Source organism: Seriola lalandi, unplaced genomic scaffold (assembly GCF_002814215.2).
Source record: "Seriola lalandi dorsalis isolate HSWRI2012SDOR001 ecotype SW California unplaced genomic scaffold, Sedor1 jcf7180002054979, whole genome shotgun sequence".
Lineage (NCBI taxonomy): Eukaryota > Metazoa > Chordata > Actinopteri > Carangiformes > Carangidae > Seriola > Seriola lalandi.
This window is the reverse complement of record NW_019525529.1, coordinates 365,215-378,980: the sequence shown is the minus strand read 5'-3', so window position 1 is coordinate 378,980 and position 13,766 is coordinate 365,215. Positions and strand designations below refer to the sequence as shown.

Below are 13,766 nucleotides of genomic sequence, written 5' to 3'. Positions count from 1 at the left end.
GTTGTTGTTAAATTATCACTGAACTCTGCTCTTCTTTGCTGTACATACAAAAGTGCTTCAGATGTTCTCTCACCATGTGTTTCTTCTTCAGGAGCAAAAAATCATTGGTGGCAGTTGACATGTGATCATCAGTGCTGCCTTGTTGGCCAATCAACACTGGTCTTATGTTTTAAGAGTGGAGAATGCTTCGGGGTGCTTGTCATTCAGCACGGAAATTTCAACATGAGGACATCTCCAGAGTTTTTCTTTTACCTGACATGTTTGCTCTTGGGGAAAATGGGTGAGTTTTGTATTAAAACATAGTTTGTTTTAAGGTTTATCAGTCTTAATAGAAGTTTTTGTGTTTTTTTTTTTCTGATTACGTTATAATTTCTGTCACACAAAATTAATTGTGTATTTGTTTTTTCTCCTGTTTCACTTCAGCTCAGATGAATGATTTCATTCTCTCCGCAACTGTTTATCAAGACAGCAGATTAATATCAGCTAATGTTGGTGACAACTTGACTTTGCAATGTTTCTATGACAGTGATGCTGCAAAGTATTACTGGTATAAGCAAACACTGGGACAGACGCTACAACTTATCTCCATTACCTATAAGTTTGATAAAAGCGGAACTTTCCATGATGAATTCAAGGACAATCCACGCTTCACACTGGAATCTAAAATTGGTGTGAATCATCTAAAAATTTCAAATGTGCAACTTTCAGACTCAGCTTCTTACTACTGTGCAAGAGGTTATTCATTTATGTTTGAATTCGCGGAGGGAGCTACTGTCAGTGTGAAAGGTTCAGGATTGAAGATCCAGGCTTTTGTGAATCAGTCTGGATCTGAGACCATCCAGCCAGGAGGCTCTGTGACTCTCAACTGTACAGTACACACTGGGATCTGTGATGGAGAACACAGTGTTTACTGGTTCAAAGACTCTGAAGAATCTCATCCAGGACTCATTTACACTCATGGAGACAGGAAGGATCAGTGTGAGAGGAAACCTGAGACACAAACACAAACCTGTGTCTACAACTTGCCGATGCAGAGGCTGAATCTTTCTCATGCTGGGACCTACTACTGTGCTGTTGCCTCATGTGGACACATACTGTTTGGAAACGGGACCAAGCTGGACGTTGAGCGTGAGTAACCTTCTTCCAGGTTCTTTCTCATTTGATAAATAGTGAGCTGCTTCTTTACAAGTAAAAGTTCTACAATTCCTCCTATTGCAGATAAGCATGACTCTTTTCTCTTGGTGTATTTCTTGAGTGGAGCTGTGGCATTCACCACCATCCTCAGTGTTTTACTGGCTTTCTTAATTTACAAGATGATCAAGGGAAACAGCAGTTCAGGTAACCTGTACTTTTTATGCCAGGCATTATATATTCATTGAATTTAACTTTTGAATGAAATATATTTTTCTGTGTTTCATGACCAGAGTCCCATGCAAGATCATCAACTCTCTCCACAACAAATGCAGAGGTAAATATCATCTCTTTAGCTTAATTGTAAATTTACATTCAGTGTCTTTTAATAGCACGAACAAATGTATAATTGTCTTGTCGACATTTTTTTGTTTTAATCAGGAACTATACTGTTGTGTATTTTGTTACCAGGGTTTCCGAGATGCAGACAATCTCCATTACGCTGCTTTAAATGTGAAACTGCCCAACAGATCAAGCAGACAGAGGGACAACACTAAGACTGAATGTGTGTACTCCAGTGTTAGGCAGTAGATCTGTTTCCATTTTTACTGTCTTTGGTAGTAATATGGGATTTCTCAGATTCTCTTTAGAGATGTATCATGTATTTATATGTAGATTTTATCTAAATAAAATATCTAACTGTACATCTATGGCAGGGATTGGCAGGTAGGTTTGGTCTTGGGCCGTTTTTTTTTTTTCAAATCCAGCACACAATCAAAGGATAGTTTAAGAAACTGATTTATGAAAATGCATCTGGAATTTGCTTTGTTGCTGTTAACATGTGTGACGCTGTGGCCCACAACCCACAGTCTCTGCTATTTCAGAAGTCAAGTAAACAACAGAATCAAGTTAGAACTTTTCAGAATAAAAGCTGTCAATAGCTCACTCTAAAGTATTGTTGCAAAAAACAAGCTTTCTTGCATTTTTATTTTCTAGACAAAATCGCTTAAATGGAAGTGATTCTGTTGCCATGACGGAGATCTAATTTGGCACTAGGCGCTGTCCCACCGACAGTGCAGCCCCGATTCTTGATTTTTCTTTTTGTATCTGTCATTAAGATTCTCTATTTGGACATTATAGCGAAATGTGGAACTGTCAGTCCGATGTTAAAAAAGAAAATCTGACTGTGAAAATAATGTGGCCTGTCGGCTGCCAGTCGCCGACCACTGGTTTATGGTTTCAGCAGAGTTACTTTGTTGGATTCAGTGATGCTGTATTTTGATGATAACAATGGAGCTGTCGTGGATTCTTGTCTTTCATCCTCACTGGTTTTTATCCGTATAAAGTACATTTTGTGTGATTAATATTAAAATAAAACTTGTAATGCAATTGTGAAACACTTTGATGGTTAATATATGAGTTTGAGAATGTCTGTGTGTGTGCAAGATAACAGTGAGCAACACATAATAAATCAATCATCCAATTTGAACTGGTCTACACAAGAGGGCCTCAGGAAACTCTGGGAGGAAAGAAATGAAAAATATTTTACATTTCGTTCAAAAAAGCTTTGGTTCCATGGTCACTTTGATGATGTCATACGTAAAACCATTGTTTAACCTTTCTGTTCTGTCCCACGACCCCTAAACCTGGTTTGTCTTTCTGCTGTTGAGGACAAACAGGATGTTGGTTGTGTGCACAGTGATTGTTGATCAGGTCTCAGCAGGCTGTTACTTTAATACTCATGCTGATACGCAGGATGGAATCAACATACCTTGCTCACCGAGAAAGCTTTACACCAATGAGTATGGATGACAAAATGTGGCACTGCTCCTCCTACTATAACCATATTTCTCCACTGACACTACCACTACTAGTATTTAGCAATGCAGTTTTGGAGTTTTTAGGTTTTGAGTTTGGGTTGACTACAACAAAGACGAAGGAAATTTTATTTCTAGTGCTCAATATCACATCAACAAAGAAGTAGATAGTTAAGATAGTTTGAAATTTTGCCAGAAAGTTTGACCTTTAATTTACTGTAAAAAGTTGTCTCTTCAAAATAAGACCACAAAAAAAAAGATGTATAGGGGCTTCACTTGACACCACATGTGCTCGGTTTACTATAATCCTCAATTTATCAATTTCCTGCCTGAACTCCACCAATGGACTCAGCATTTACAGTAAGCCTCTGATTACTCAAAATTCACCCTTTTTTAAGTGCTGTTGCATAAATGCTCGATGTTCATGATACATAATTGATAAATGATTCATAGCTGATTCTATAATTCCATGCAATAAATAAATAAAGGTAGACATGTCATGGTCTCAGCCTGGAGGCTCCAGGGTTTTGGTTTTTTGGGACTTTTTTGGACTTTCTTGATGATTTAGTTTTCTGTGTTTTGGGTTTCTGTTCTGGGTTTTGAGTATTTCTGGTTTGGGTATTTCTAGTGTCTAGTTTAGTCTTCCCTGTGTTGTGCTCTGTTTCCCCCGTGCACTTCCTGTTTAATTTTGATAGTCGTGTCGCCCCAGTGTCTGAGTTCTAGTTTTGCTTCCTTTGGTTAATCATCCCTGATGTGTCCCACCTGTGTCTGCTTCCCCATCTGTTCTCCATCGTTAATCAGTTCCGTTCCTTTAAAAGGCCCTTGCTCTGTCTGGTCTTTGTGGGATCATTGTTGGTTATGAGGTTTGGTGTCTGGTTTGTCGGCGGCATCTGCTCAAGTATGGACTTTGGGTTTTTGGGTTTGAATAAATTCTTTCACAAAGTTATCCTTTCCATCAAGCATTGGCGAGGTTATACGACCTTCACAACTTTTCACATGCAAGTTTCAATGGATATGGTGCATGTTCGATTTTCTGAGCAATCGGTGGAACAGGACAGTTGCCCACTCGTCATGGGAAAGGCAAGAGTATCCCCTACCAAACTAATGACTATTCCAAGACTTAACTGTCATCAACTGTTGCTTCAGTCTGCAACAGCGATGTCGTCAAAAGAGAGCTCAAGGTTTGAAACCTGCAAGAGGTTTTACATGTTTGTAGCCAACTGGATCCAGCACATAAGATCCATAGACTGTATATTGGTGTCACCCATAGGTTTCTGAATAGTGGTTTTGAAGCTCAGAGTGGACTCAGAGTTGAGACTTCCATGCATGTCGGTTAAATAACTGTGACAAGCGTATGCTCCTGTTAGCGTCATTAACACAGCTGGCCATTTTGCTCGAAGGGAAACGCAAGGCTGATTCACTTTCTGGCTAATTAGCTAGTTAACGAGCTCAGGTAACAAGCTAAGTATGGTGAGCGCAGACATAGATACCTGCTAATTAGTGCTCACATATAAATAATACTAAAATTTCACTCACCTCAATAAACAGGAGCTCAGACTTCCTCACGTTCAGTTAGTCAATTAACCGTACAGCAAATATTATCTGTCTGATATTTGCCTGAAAAATCCTGCAAAATGCACAAACATCACAAACATGGCCGAGAAGTCACGTTTAGTGATTCGAATTAGTTGAGGTGACAGAGCAGATAGCTAGCGGCTAGTCAAATTAGACGGCACTCACCTGTCACTCAAATTGGCCACACCTTCAATTATGCATAACTTTCAATAAAACTGAAACAAGTGAGTTATCTAAAAATTCACCCAGCATACAGGATATTACCTATAGAGACCAAGACTGTTTTTTGCACCAGGCTGTAAACACTGTAAAAGCCTGCCTCAAGTGGTCATTAGAGGAACTGCAGGCAATTGCACTTCCAGGTTGGCTTCATTTTTCAGCCCTGGAGGTTGTCGCTTGATAAGATCTCGCACAAACCCGGAACAATGGTGACATGTTAGTTCCAAAAACAACCCAGCCAACGATGCCTTAAGAGGGTTGAGTGCCGTTCAGCTAACTCACTGAGAAGACCTGACTATGGCAACTGAAACACTAATGGTGGGAGAAGTGGAAACGGCCGACTCTAACTTATATAGATAAATTACACATCTGAATGCATGTATTTTTGTTCTATGTTCATTCACAAATATGGTTTTCATGACGTTACCAAGGAGTGCATACATCAGAGAAACAGGATGCGCTCAAACAATAAATGCACATTTCAAAGAATCACCCTGTGTCTGTGTTCTTAGGAAGAGAGCTGCAATATTATCCAAAATCCTCTGCCAACTAAGTACTCCAATTGCCTTCATTACATTATTATTTCATTGTTGTTATTAATGTGGTTTTAATATTATTCTAACTAAACTGAAACACTACTAGTTTCACGATACTTTCCATTTATTTTGATCATTTTCAATGTCAAGTATAATTCTAAGATTTGTGATCAGTCATTTATGAGATTAATCGTATGAGACTGATCTGAATTACCTGATTGTGCCCATAGTGTATATCTGCAAATGACTTCTCTCATGTTTATTACACAGGTATTCGTTAAATTAACAAACCTGCATGTACATAAAGACAGTCAGTCCCTTGCCAAATGTTGAGCATAATTAAACTCCACTGTATGTCATTACTGGTATATATACTGTATATACCTGTAATTTATTTCCCCATAATTTAAAATATAATGTCAAGATGAGGAGGCTTTATGTACTTTCTTTTAGATTTCTATCAGCATGTGAATCTTCTCAAACTTGACACTATAGGTGGCTGTGAACATGTGATCATGTTTCCTAAGTAGGACAAAGTGTTAAGTGCAGTGTCACCTCAGGTTGGCCAATCAAACACAGCCTTGTCTCTGAAGAGTGGGGAAAGTATCGAGATACTTTTCATTCGAGACAAGTATTCGAACATGATGGCATCTCTAAGGCTTGTCCTCTGTCTGACATGTCTGTTCATGGGGAAAATGGGTGAGTTGTGTTTTTGTGGCTACAGTTTATATTTGAATTCATACCTCTCCATTCAATATCTTCTCATATTTTATGTAGATATAATGCATCTCTCAGATTTAATTGATTGTGAATTTGCTTTTATTCTCATTACACTTAAGCTCAGGAGACTGGTCGGGAATCGTCCTCATCTGCGCACCAAGAGAGAAGTTTTATATCAGCTAATGTCGGAGGCAATGTGACTTTACGATGTTTCTATCAAGCAGATGATTCAGCATGGCTCTACTGGTATAAGCAAAGTCCGGGACAGAAGCCAAACCTCATCTCTACCTTTTATGTGTATGATAGAAGAATCACGTTTTATCATGAATTCAAGAGCAATCCACGCTTCACACTGGACCCTGAAAATGGTAATAATCACTTAATCATCAAAGATTTACATATTTCAGACTCGGCTACTTACTACTGTGCAGATAGCTACACGTTTGTATTAAGGTTTGCGGAAGGCACTATTGTCAGTGTGCAGGGTTCAAGTTTGAACGTCAAAGCTTCGCTCAATCAGTCCGGATCTGAGACCATCCAGCCAGGAGGCTCTGTGACTCTCAACTGTACAGTACACACTGGGACCTGTGACGGAGAACACAGTGTTTACTGGTTCAAAGACTCTGAAGAATCTCATCCACGACTCATTTACACTCATGGAGACAGGAATGATCAGTGTGAGAGGACACCTGAGACACAAAATCAAACCTGTGTCTACAACTTGTTACTGGAGAATCTGGATCGCTCTAATGCCGGGACCTACTACTGTGCTGTTGCTTCATGTGGACAAATATTGTATGGAAATGGGACCACGCTGGACTTTAAATGTGAGTAACATCATAGCAGAGCTTGTATGATTTTGATGAATAGTTATTCATGGCAATGAACACAGAGATAAAAGCTGAAAGCTCTGTTTCTGATGTCTGCCGCTCTGCAGATGAGGCAAACTCTCCAAACTCTCGTGTGTATTTCCTGAGCGGAGCGCTGGTATTCAATACCGTCCTGGTTGTTTTACTGGCTTCCTCAGTCTACAAGATAATCAAAAGAAAAAACTGCCACTGTACAGGTAAGTTGTAATGGTTGTATATGATAACTTGCATTGACTAAACATAACTCTTGAATAAAAGAGTCTTTTGTTTCTACAACCAGAGTCTCAAGCAAGATCATCAGCTCCCTCCACAGCAAATCCAGAGGTGACATGTATTTTGATAATCTATTAAAGGTCCCATATTGCATAAAGGTAGATTTCCATGTGTTCTTTGATTATAAAGCAGGTCTAGGTTCTATAATAATAACATGAAAGCATCAAAGTGCTCAGTCCACAGAGAAATACACACAGCCTGTGTTTAGCAGTTGAGCCTGAAAACGAGCCGTCAGCACTTCTGTAACTTTGTGATGTCACAACAAATCAACACTTACACGGGACCTTTAATAACCATTTGAATGCACAACAATCACTTCTTTTGTGAATGTTTTTACATTTTTCTCAGCACTGATTCTTCCCGTTTTGTTACCAGGGTTACCAGGACGCAGACAATCTCCAATATGCTGCTTTAAATGTTAAGCCACCCAGCAGATCAAGCAGACAGAGGAACAGCACCAAGACTGAATGTGTGTACTCCAGCATAAAGCAGTAAAAATACGAGTGTTACGTTTATACTTTTGAATAAAATTGTATTTTGTTGTATGTCAATGTGGGTGTAGATTTTGAGATATATTTCTGTTACTTTCTTGTGGTCTGCAGTCATATGATGCTGTTAAATATTCCTAGGAATTATGTTCATGCCTAAGGATTCTGCACCTCATGGTTAATAGCAACATCAAGAAGTTTTCCCTTTTATGAAAAAGAGTAGGAAAAAGAAAGTAGGAAGTGGACATTGGGGTGTTCTGTGGCTGTGCAGTACATCATATGTTTGTGCAGGTGACCAGAAATGACATTATGACAGACTTATAGTTTGTTTGTTACATTTTGACTTTTTTAAAACCATAAAAATACACTTTCCCTGATCTTTACTAAGTTACTTAGTTAACCCACCCTATCCATACTTTAACCATACAATGATGTTTCCCTAATATTAACCAAACCATAGTTTTCATACTCAAATATTGTAGGAAGCAAGACTTTTATTGATTGTAACACTGTTATCTGGAGACATGGAATTGAGTAGGTTCATATATGTCTAGATCAACCAAACCAAATCATGTATTTGCTTTTGTATGCCATTTTATTCCATGACTGATCTAATAAAGCTCTTCTAATTGTGGAACATGTTGATCATGATCACGATGATGTGTTCATGTGGTTTCATATCTGGTAGCTCATTCAGTCTTCAGCGGCTGGTGGCACCACGTGTATCAGGAGAGCATGTGGTTGACCTCACCCACCTCAATCAGCAAGTGAGTGGTAAAGCTCAGTTGTTCTGGTATCAGATTTTGTTGTTGACATAATTCCTACACATGTCTTACACATGTCCAATGTGCTGACCTGACTAATGACCTGAGACAGTAAAGGCCCAGCACTCTTTTAGGAAATATGAGGCACATAAAGTTCACTATGTTACTGTTTGGGTTACAGTGAGTTCTGCCAGATGTTTACAGATACTCTTTGGAGTTGGCCTATATATGACATTGTCTTTCAGGTATAATTAGAGAGAAAACATCTGTCTCAAGTGTTCATGGGACAGATCTGACCTTCATTTATGCCTTTACCACCACATTTATGCCTTTACTTTTATTATGTAATTGTGAACAACACTATAAGCTCCAGGTCTACATGATCAAACCAAAATTCTTTTCACAGCTTGCTTGTTGGTATTCACAGTGACAACTGAAACAAAGAATGAAAAAGAAAGTGTTGATTTTTACACTAAACAGCAGATATATTTTTTTTATTTAAGCAAACAAAGTACAATCACTCAAAACTAAACTAAAACATTTCAGGTTTGACTGCAGAACCTTAAAAACAAGGTGGTAACCTCTGAGTCTGAAAACTGAAACCAACACAAAAAACTGCAGTTCTTCTAATGACCACTTGGGACTGGCTCCAAAAGAGTCATACCCCATAGACTGCTGTGTTAAAATGTCCAACTTTACAGCAGAAATGAACATGTTTACAGCCTGGTACCAAAAACAGTTTTAGTCCCTACAGCTAATGTCCTCCTTTATGACAACTGTACGGGGGTGAATTTTTATATAACTCACCTGTTAACATTTTATTAAGGTTTAAAGTAATGCATAATTTAAGGTGTTCCACTTTGAGATACAGGTGGGTGAGTGTGTGCTACTCCTCTTTGCCCATTTTAGATTAGGAGTCAGGCACTGCCAAGATGGCGACGGTGGAGCAGCCCACTCTGAGATTCAAAACTGCTCTTAGGAAACCTATAGATAACATCACGGAGGATATGTCCATCTTCATTCACGGTGTATGGGTAAAAAGCCTACAAACAACACATCATATTATTCAGTGCTTCATCTTCACTTTATGAGAACTTGTCAGAATAGTAAAATAGTACCGAGGGAGAATTTAGATGGTAGTTTTCATAGGGTGACTTGAAACATCTGATTAAAGGGCAGTAAAGGAGCCTTTTAAAAACTACATTCAAATCCGTTTAAACATCCTAATAAAGAAATTATAATTCATAATTCGTTAGCTGAAGAGCAAACAATTTAAAAATCAAAAGCCTGAACTGTAAAATTGTGTCTGTATACAGTATACAAAATATAGCTGGTTATCTAGGCCATATTATTACATTGTATATGTTATCAACTCTGGATGATCTGCTCAAAATAATGTATTTGTGGTCTCCAAATGTTGAGCATTGTGCGAGGCATAGGCTACAGCTCATACATAGCTCACCACGTAAATGTTCCGATAGGTGGTTGTGAGCATGTAATGTTTCCTTTGAAGGATATACAGTGTCTCTTCAGGTTAGCCAATCAAATGATGCCATGTCAGAGAAGAGAAAAGTACCTGTCAGCATTCCTTCACTCGGCTTAGAAACTTGAACAGGATGACATCTCTAAAGTTTGTCTTCTGTCTTATATGTTTGCTCTTGTGGAAAACAGGTGAGTTTGGATTTTATGGTTCCAGATGATATCATTTAGTGTATGGTCAATCCTCATACAAAAGTTTCTTAGATTTTTATTTACTGATTACATGAATTTTGTCACGTTAAATTAAATCTGTGTCTACTTTGTCTCTCATTTTACTTCAGCTGCTCTGAAATTCTCCTCATCTGTGTGTCAGGACAGTGTTTTTTTATCAGTTAAAGCTGGAGACAATTTGACTTTATGCTGTTTTAATGAGGACAGTGCTTCAGCACGGCTTTACTGGTATAAGCAAACTCTGGGACAGAAGCCAAGGCTCATCTCTGACTTCTTTGTATATGATAAAAATGGCATTTTTTATGAAGAATTCAAGGACAATCAACGCTTTACGCTGGATACTAAAAATGGCACCAATCACTTGACAATTTCTAATTTACGCAATTCAGACTCAGCTACTTACTACTGTACAAAAGGTTATTCAGTCACATTTACATTTTTGGAGAGCATTATTGTAAGTGTACAGGGTTCAGGACTGAACATCCATCAGTCCGGATCTGAGACCATCCAGCCAGGAGGCTCTGTGACTCTCAGCTGTACAGTACACACTGGGACCTGTGATGGAGAACACAGTGTTTACTGGTTCAAAGACTCTGAAGAATCTCATCCAGGACTCATTTACACTCATGGAGACAGGAACGATCAGTGTGAGAGGAAACCGGAGACACAAACAAAAACCTGTGTCTACAACTTGCCGATGCAGAGGCTGAACCGTTCTCATGCTGGGACCTACTACTGTGCTGTTGCCTCATGTGGACACATACTGTTTGGAAACGGGACCAAGCTGGAGTTTGAGGGTAAGTCACTTTACAGAAAAGATCTAATTTGAGTAGCAGATAGTAGATGGTAGCATCCTGGTACTTATTCAAATTGAGGATCTAAAAATAGAGTGTTGTAAACCCCTTTGAGGCATATTTGTGATTTTAGGCTTTATTGACTTGAATCAACTTGGTGATACTTTCAAATCAAACTACGGATGAAAACAGAAAAGGCACTGATTCTCTTTTTAATGAATTTTCAGATGAGGGAGACTCCCCTCTCTTGGTGTATTTCCTGAGTGGAGCTCTGACATTCACCACCCTCCTGGTTGCTTTACTGGCTTTTTTACAGTACAAGACGAATAAAAGCAACAGCTACCAATCTCCTGGTACCGTAATGTTTACTCTTTGTATCTGCTTGTGTCCACTGAACATGCCTTTTGAATAAAAGTATCTTTTCTGTGTTTCACTATCAGAAGCAAGATTCATAGCTCCCTCCACAGCAAACATTGATGTAAGATTTATCTAAATTTAAATTACCCAAATTATTATACATTTATTCAATCGTTGCCTGGTTCCATGTTGTGATCAACTTTTACATGTTTTGGTACCAGGGTTTCCGAGATGAAGACAACCTCCATTATGCTCCTATCAGTGATAACCTGCCCGACAGATCAAGCAGACAGAGGGACGACACCAAGATTGACAGTGTGTATTCCTGTGTTAGGCGGTAGAAATTACTTCTTTAAGTAAGACTGGATTATTTACTTTTTATTTGAAGGTTAATGTAGGTTTAAACTAGATTTAGATGTAGATGTTGAGATTGGCTTTATGTAGAGTGTTGACAGGAAGTGCTTTTAATTTGAATGCCTCCTGATTCTTTTCTCACCAAGAAAAATAATCTTTAGGTAAGTTTTTGTACATGTGAATAAATTATCTTTCTGACAAAACCAGAACATTTAAAAGCTCAGATTCATCGATGGTGCAGAAGTGACACCTGGGCTTAGAGGTTCAAGTATGTCAAGAACTTCCTTGTTTCACCCTCAATGTTTTTTAACTAATCTCTGTATGTGCATTTTATGTCTCTAAAGATCTAATAAACATGTTAATTTTCACCTTGTGTGTCCTTGTGTTCAGTCCTTATAGTCACAGTAACTCTGGCTTTGTCATTCTTGAGTGGCTGGGGGGGGGGGCAGTGGTGACCAGATACACATACGTGACCTCGCCCGCCACGGTGAGAGGATGAGAGTGTGGACACTGAACAGTTGTGACACAGAAGTGCAGTCGGTGAACTACTGTCAGTATTTCAAACCATAAATGTCTGAGTCTGAGATGGCCGGTGAGCTGACGGCACTGGGGGAAAAGTTCTTTGTCATAACGTCTTAATCAATTAAGCATGTAACAGATGAATTCATATGTGACAGGTCGGCCTAGTGAAGCCACCATCTCTCTTCCCCCTCCATTTAGGCCCCACCCTCTGCCTCTTTCACAGGTATACACACACACACCAGGTGACTATTGTCTCATTACCTCAGATCTCTGTCTTGATGCATTTTGGGCCATGTGGCTAGGGAACAGGGTTGTCTCCCAGAAGTTATGCTTTAAGGCAGTTTGTTTTATCTTTGACAAACACTTTTTAAAGACTTTTACTGATCAGTTTTACCCTTTTAATACAGGCACTTTAAACAACCTGTTGCCCAGGCCTTGCAGGCTGAATTAACTGTTTCGAAGGTGATTTGTGGCTTATCTGAATCCTGGGTAACACACGGCATTAGGTCATGGGGACGTTTGTAACACATTTTATAGGTAGCTGTTGTGCAGGAGCTCGACACAGAGAAGGCATTGGAAGTTCATACCCCCCACTGAGGTAAAAGTTCTTCTTGTAGTTTAGCGATTAGTATTTATATCATTTATAATGTATCATTTTGGTTTATATTATATAGCAGTTGCCCTGAATGCCCTGTGGCTCCGACTCTGGAGCCAGATCTGTGTTGCCAGATACTGCACTGTTTGAGGTAAATGGCCTAAACTAAACTATTATTTAGGATGTTCTGTTTTGTTACTGTTTGTAGATGGGACCAAGCTGGTATTTGAGGGTAAGTCACTTTATAACCACTGTCGTCGCATTTTAAAAGAAGTCGTTGTTACTCCCCAGTCAAATTCGTGAAAACAGAAAACTCTGGCTTTCTCATTGTGCATGATGGCCAAGAGAAACAGCTGTCGATCTCCAGGTAACTGGCACCTTTTTTAATATATATCCAACAACTTCTATCGACTGAACATGGCTTTTGAATAAAGCGACCTCTTCTGTGTTTCACAACCAGAGTCTCAACCAGCATTTACCGCTCCCTCCACAGCAAATGCAGAGGTGAGTAACAGCTGTTTAAATTAATTGATGAATTGCCTTTAAGACACCTTTTTAATTGCGCAAGCATAGATACTTTGTTGCCCACAGTTTTAATCGTTACTGATATGTGTTTTGTAACCAGGGTTACCAACATGCACTAAACCTCTATTATGCTGCTTTAAGCATTAACCTGACCAACAGATCAAGAAGACAGAGGGATCAAACCTGGACTGAATGTGTGTACCACAGCATAAAGAAGTAGAACTGGACAAGTTAATACCGTAATACCCATAATGCATGTTTAACATAGTCTTTTTTTGGGGGGGGTCTGAAGCAGGATAACTCACATTCACACAACGTTGCTTTGTTTTTTGCAAATGTAATGTATCTAATATTATAAGAGCATTGTTGGTATTGTTGGTACATATACGTGGTATCATTTGCTGTACAGCCATAGTGTATAGACATAACATATTCTCTCCCACTATTGCCAACTCATCACACTGCTCATTTCATTATTATTTTCCTCTTTATGATTATTACACCTTGCATTTACTCT

At 38.9% G+C, this 13,766-nt stretch overlaps 3 protein-coding genes across 3 annotated transcripts; all 3 read left to right on the top strand.

Moving 5' to 3' along the window:
• Window positions 1-208: 208 nt before the first annotated feature.
• Window positions 209-2,520, top strand: LOC111647035 (immunoglobulin kappa light chain-like). The gene is made up of 5 exons (XM_023396642.2): window positions 209-280; window positions 424-1,128; window positions 1,219-1,338; window positions 1,425-1,468; window positions 1,603-2,520. The coding sequence occupies exons 1-5, from the start codon at window positions 223-225 to the stop codon at window positions 1,720-1,722; spliced, it is 1,047 nt and encodes a 348-aa protein (XP_023252410.1). The 5' UTR covers window positions 209-222; the 3' UTR covers window positions 1,723-2,520.
• A 3,331-nt stretch (window positions 2,521-5,851) lies between these two features.
• Window positions 5,852-8,265, top strand: LOC111647037 (uncharacterized). Its single transcript, XM_023396644.2, has 5 exons — window positions 5,852-5,977; window positions 6,118-6,825; window positions 6,936-7,064; window positions 7,148-7,191; window positions 7,516-8,265. The coding sequence occupies exons 1-5, from the start codon at window positions 5,920-5,922 to the stop codon at window positions 7,633-7,635; spliced, it is 1,059 nt and encodes a 352-aa protein (XP_023252412.1). The 5' UTR covers window positions 5,852-5,919; the 3' UTR covers window positions 7,636-8,265.
• A 1,719-nt stretch (window positions 8,266-9,984) lies between these two features.
• Window positions 9,985-11,975, top strand: LOC111647033 (uncharacterized). Its single transcript, XM_023396640.2, has 5 exons — window positions 9,985-10,063; window positions 10,213-10,899; window positions 11,124-11,249; window positions 11,337-11,374; window positions 11,475-11,975. The coding sequence occupies exons 1-5, from the start codon at window positions 10,009-10,011 to the stop codon at window positions 11,592-11,594; spliced, it is 1,026 nt and encodes a 341-aa protein (XP_023252408.1). The 5' UTR covers window positions 9,985-10,008; the 3' UTR covers window positions 11,595-11,975.
• Window positions 11,976-13,766: the final 1,791 nt, after the last annotated feature.